General features: G+C 41.8%; 1 protein-coding gene across 1 annotated transcript; it reads left to right on the plus strand.

Annotated features, from left to right (window-relative positions):
* LOC8058075 (transcription factor MYBS3) lies at positions 2,920-5,988 on the plus strand. Its single transcript, XM_002464885.2, has 3 exons — positions 2,920-3,343; positions 4,051-4,259; positions 5,223-5,988. Exons 1-3 carry the CDS (start codon positions 3,070-3,072, stop codon positions 5,688-5,690), a joined length of 951 nt encoding a protein of 316 aa, XP_002464930.1. The 5' UTR covers positions 2,920-3,069; the 3' UTR covers positions 5,691-5,988.

Below are 6,420 nucleotides of genomic sequence, written 5' to 3' on the forward strand. Positions count from 1 at the left end.
TGCTCTCTTGGTCCTAAAATAATTATACAGTATATCTCATTCTCAAGAAGTTAAACTTCTCTAGCTTAAACTAAGTATATATAAAACAGGATTATTATTTACATATTTACATAAATTTATGTTTAAAATTATATACAACGACCAATCTATAATATTTATTACCAATCTTATAATATTATAAGGTTTAGTTATATATCGGATTAAACATTAAAAAATTACGAAAGAACCTGTAGTAGCACTTGAGGTCGTGAGTTTGACTTCACGTGAAAGCGAATATTTTAGAATTAAACGATATTGTGTTTTTAGTTGTAGTCGATATTCCTATCAACAACGAGGCGTCTATGATGATTTCGTCAATCTCATTTATTTTAGAATAGAAGAAGTATGCTCAGTTGTATAATGTAGGCTAGATGATTCTTTTGATAGTGTTTATAGAACTATTGTTTTCATATAGCAACACATTTTTTGTTACTTATTAACTCATAGGCTTTTTTAAAGATGTTTTTCTTGATGCAACCGATGCTCTAGATGAATGAACTCGTGTTGAACATTGGAGCCAAAATGCAGTTCTCATGTTGAATCCATCAATTAGCTCCAAAACACTGGACATGTAGCAAGATGTAACATTCCAAAACCAAATCAAAATATATCTAAATTGATAAAATACATCAACGATTGAATCATCGTGTACAACATAGGCTATAGATTCAACATCTATAGCCCTTGGTCTGTCATGTTAGAACCTAATTTTCTCTCTACGATCATCGACAATAAGGTCAATGGTCTGGAGTTACCATCCTTGTAGAGCACTCATCTCCTCGCTGATAATGACCACAAAATCTCGTGTCCATGAAATTGACACCTGTAACAACAACCTCGTCGTGTGCATTACTTAAGAGTTATCATAGATAACAAACTCATAACAAAATCTTCAAATTTCATCGATAAATTTATTTGAACTTAACTGAGAAAACTATTTTTTCCGTTATTTTTGGGGTTACAGGTAATCGGCAAAATAAATATTTTTATATGTTCAAAACAACCCACCTACCACCTTACGTTGCTATTATTCCGTCAGCGGTCGACTCGCAAGGCTCCAACGACAGTGGGCACGGGTGGGCTGCCGCCGTCACCGAGCAGCGGGTTCTCCTAGCAGCGATGTTGGATACCTAAATTTCTCTCTATGATTCAACATCTCTAGCCCTTGGTCTGTCATGTTAGATACCTAATTTTCTCTCTACGATTGTCGACAATTAGGTCAATGGTGTGGAGTTACCATGGGAGTGTCCAGGAGCACTCATCTCCTTGCATATAATGACCATAAAAACTCCTGTCGATGAAATTGACACCCATATGTAATGACAACCTCGTTGTGTGCATCAGTGAAGAGCTATCATAGATAACATACTCCTAGCAAAAAAAAATCTTTAAAGGGAGAAAACTAAATCTAAAGAACTGTCATAAATGAGATGGGTCCTTTGTCCGTTATTTTTGGGGTTACAAGTAATCCCGTAAAATAAATATTTACATACTCAAAACAACCCACCTACACACATGAGTAACTCCAACAGATATACTATCCATGTTATCTAGGCTATTTTTACATTTTAAAACAAAAATTAAAGTCCAACAAGTGTGCTATCTAGTTTGCTAAAATAGCAAGTTTGCTATTCCTAAGCTTCCGCTTGTCATATATAGCATGTCGTCCTCACTAGATATCCTATACAAAGACTATTATGGAACTCTATGCTTTGAGTAAGTTTTTTATTTTACACAATGGCTAATTTTTATAGTTTAGAATATAATTTCACCTAGTCTCTTGGAGATGCTCTTAGAGCAACTTCAAGAGACTTTCTAAATAAAGATGCTGATGAAAAATTATCCTCCAACAGTTTGTCTAAACGGTTATGCAAATATAACCATCTTCTATTTTGGATTTTTTGCTAGCTAAAAATAGAAAACGAGATGACTCTCTAGAGTGCGCATGAGAGATAGAAAAGCTGTTGGAGAGTAAAGAAATATAGAAAACGATTTTTAGGCCTTGTTTAGTTTTAAACAATTTTAGGAAATCGACACTGTAGCACTTTCGTTTGTATTTGATAAATATTGTCTAATCATAGACTAACTAGGCTTAAAAGATTCGTCTCGTCAATTTCGACCTAACTGTGCAACTAGTTTTTATTTTCGTCTATATTTAATACTCCATGCACGCGTATAAAGATTCGATGTGATGATAAATCTAAAAAAAATTACAATTTTTTTTAGAAACTAAACAAGGCCTTATAGAAATAATCCGATAATTTAGAAAGTAAGATTTGTAAAGACTCTTAGAGATGCGTCAGCGGTAGACTCACAAGCTCCAACGACAGTGGGAACGGGTGGGCTGCCGCCATCTCCGAGCAGCGGGTTCTTGCCCTCGACAGATTGTTTTGTGATTAAAATTAAGCATCTTCCCACGGACGAGTGAGTGAGTAATCACAGCTAGCCAAGCATATTTGTTTCTGCTGGTGCACGAGGATCAGGGGTGGGCATCCCCACCGAGCGATGCGTTAGGAGCACTTGTTTCAGAAGAAAAGAAATATACCCACCCCAGGTCCAGGTCCTGAAACAGATGGGAAACGAACAAGATCGATCCACGGGAAGGGAAAATGTGGATGAAACGGGCAGGAAAATGTGGATGGAATGGTCAGAGGAAACGAAAACGAAACGAGAGGAGATTAGCGGAGAGGCTAGCGCGCACGCGGCCCGCAACCGTGTCCACGGGAATAGACGGTGGCGTGCCCCACAAGCCCCGAGGCCCCCACGCACGGCACACGTATATCCCCGCAAGAATATCCGCCACGTGGACGGCCCACGCTCGCCGACCACCTTAACCAATCACCACTCAACAGTTGAAGTGAGTTAACCTCTTCTCCCCTTCTTCACCTCTCCTCACACGGCTTCCTCCTCCTCCTTCCACTCATCCATCCATCCACCACCACCACCATTCCTCTCACCTCAGACACGCGCGAACCGCACGAACCCTAGCTGGCGGCGGGAGGAGGAGGCGGCGGCGGCGGCGGCGGCGGGATGACGCGGCGGTGCTCGCACTGCAGCCACAACGGGCACAACTCGCGGACGTGCCCCAACCGCGGGGTCAAGATCTTCGGGGTGCGCCTCACCGATGGCTCCGCCATCCGCAAGAGCGCCAGCATGGGGAACCTCTCCCTCCTCTCCGCGGGATCCACCAGCGGCGGCGCGTCCCCCGCCGACGGGCCCGACCTCGCCGACGGCGGCGCCGGGGGATACGCCTCCGACGACTTCGTCCAGGGCTCCTCCTCCGCCAGCCGCGAGCGCAAGAAAGGTCAGCTACCGCCCGATCTATCTCCGCCCCCTCCCCTCTTAATCGATCATCCACTCGCCGCTACCGCCCGATGCAGAACCCTAGACGATAGATCCTCTCTTCCCGCTCTAACCAGCTCCAAGCTTTTCCATTCGTTTGTCTCCTGCCTACTCCGCTTACTTTTTGCTTTAGATAGATGCGTGCACCTGGTGCTCACTGATTAGGTGCCTCTAAGTTTGGGAAAAAGGCACTAGCTACTCCAGCTGAGAGAAAATCATTAATGGTACTACTATCACACTGCGAGTACTTCTACTGTCGTATGAATGTTGTACTAGTTGAGTTGATACATATGGTATTCGAATTCAACCCGTAACTGGTACAAGGACCACCTCTGGAGGGCGGAGGCACTATACTGTTTGACTGGGTCATGGGGATGCTTTAAGAAGCTCAGCTCTACATTTTTTTTCTAGAACAAGGGTTAAGGATTGTTCCGAGCAGTGGCGTCAGTTCATTTTGGTGAAAGTTCTCGCTGATTGGTGATGCTGAATGGCTGCATAATCAGAGTTATAGGGCTGTGTAATCACTAATCAGGAAGGATATGCCGAGCAATAGAAACCGCTGCGCTAACTGCTAACACATAGTCTTATGTATGCCAGTTACCGCTGCAATAGAAACCGCTGCATTTTGGACTTTGTGTGTCATGTTGCTGATTAAGCTTGCTCTCACAGGTGTTCCTTGGACTGAAGAAGAACACCGGAGGTTTTTGCTGGGATTACAAAAGCTTGGGAAAGGTGATTGGCGAGGAATTTCTCGTAATTTCGTGGTCTCAAGAACACCTACTCAAGTAGCAAGTCATGCTCAAAAATATTTTATACGTCAATCAAATATGAGCAGAAGGAAGAGAAGGTCTAGCCTTTTTGACATGGTGCCTGATGAGGTAACTTGCTTGATCTTAGCCTTGATTTCTACACAAGTATTGCTTGCTATGGCCTTGTTTTGTACTCATGCATGTGTTGTAACTACACTATTGACTGTTTTTGTGGTAATATATATCATATTACTAGTGCAACCTTTTGGATCTAGTTCTGTAGCTTGTATATTTTACTGACAGTCACTGTTTGCTATTTAAACAGTGTGTACATGACTAAATGGTAAAAGGCCAACTGTGTCATTTAGGCCCTAAACATTCCATTAAATGGTTTAAAACCGTTTAAACCATAAAAAACGGTCTAAACGGCTTAAATAGAATAGAGTTAAACATAATTAAATGGGCTGAATTGCCATTTAACTCACCGTTTAGTCAATAGGAGGATTACAACTGTCATACTGGCACAAAACTAATTAACATTGTAACTGTGGAGTGGGATTTAATTATGTTCCAAAAAAAAGAATTGCTAGGATACATATGTTTTTACAGACATAAATGTGTATACTTTCTAGTATATTTCACTTTTGCATACATAAATATGAATATTTTAGTGGTACTATACAAAACCGTTTAGATCATTTAACTCAGATTAAATTCTGTCTAAACAGCCTAAATGGTAAACAAAGGATGACTGTCTGTTTACTGTTTAGCGTTTAGGATAACACTGCTGACAGATATGCACATTGTCCTATCCTTAGTCTCATTAGGTAGTTCTTAGGGCCTGTTTGATAGAGCTTGACTTCTTGATTCTTAGCTCTAGCTCCCTGATTCTGATGGAGCGATTTTGGTCGGGGAGTAGGTGAGAAGTGATTTAAAGTGATTCTGGTGGGGATTAAACGCAGAGTGGTGGGGAGGGATTTTTTTAGCTGTTTGGCTGTCCAGGAGCGATTCTCACAGAGAATCTGGAGCTGGGAGCTCTTACTTGTGCTTTGCATATAACTTGAACTGAACGGTGCTCTGTTTGTTTTACAGTCCATGGACCTTCCACCCCTTCCTGGAAGTCAAGAACCAGAGACCTCAGTGTTAAATCAAGCACCACTGCCGCCTCCTGTGGAGGAGGAGGTGGAATCAATGGAGTCAGATACTTCTGCTGTTGCAGAGAGTTCTACGGCTTCTGCTCTCATGCCCGAGAGTTTACAACCTAATTATCCGATGATTGTTCCAGCTTATTTCTCACCGTTCTTGCAATTCTCAGTTCCTTTCTGGCCAAATCAGGAAGATGGAGGCGATCTGCCCCAAGAAACACACGAGATTGTCAAGCCTGTGGCAGTTCATTCCAAGAATCCAATTAATGTTGATGAACTTGTGGGCATGTCAAAGCTAAGCATAGGGGAGCCTGGTCAGGAGACAGTTTCTACTTCTCTGTCGCTAAATCTGCTAGGGGGTCAAAATAGGCAGTCGGCTTTCCATGCAAATCCTCAAACGAGAGCTCAAGCCTGATCCCCCATCAGCACAGAAACTGCATTTAGATGGAATCCTGGGCAAAAAAAGCTTTGCCTCTCTCTCTCTCTCTCTCTCTCTCTCTCTCTCTCTCTTTTCTATATTTAAGATTAACCGTGCTCTGTAGCTTGTATCATGTGCTGTAAGTTATGCTACGTATGAATGTACCTGTTGTTTGTCTGGCACGCATGATATGACACTCTTATGTTAACAAAGTCATTGATGTTAGTGCTGATCTTTATGGTTGTAATGCTGTAAACTTTTCCTAAGAAAAAAAGTATTAGCCAGTTCTTTTCAAGTGCACTCAGTTCTCTACCTGATGTTTCATTGCTGAAGATGATGCTGGTTAATTGCTAGCCATGCAACTCTTTTTTTTTGTTTCTTTTTGATGAAGCAGCACGGCGCTGGCGACGAAGCTAGATTGCGATACTTGCGGAGTTCGTTGTTGCATCATGTATTTGAATCTGTTCTATGCTGCGGTAATTCTTTTGTGCTGCAATTTTTACTGTACATGGTTTCACTTTATAATCACTTTGTTTTTTGTTGTAACTGTGCCCAGCACAATTGCACAAACTGTTTGATTGCTCTCGTGCAACATGCTTATGGAATATTCTTTCGAATTCTCTTGAGTAGGACCGTATCTTTCCATTCTGACCAAGTATTTATATGTGGTTGGTGACAGTACTGACAAGTGAGAAGTCCCTTTCAGCTTATCTTTGGTTATCCGACT

This window comes from Sorghum bicolor, chromosome 1, assembly GCF_000003195.3.
Source record: "Sorghum bicolor cultivar BTx623 chromosome 1, Sorghum_bicolor_NCBIv3, whole genome shotgun sequence".
In the NCBI taxonomy this organism is placed as follows: domain Eukaryota; kingdom Viridiplantae; phylum Streptophyta; class Magnoliopsida; order Poales; family Poaceae; genus Sorghum; species Sorghum bicolor.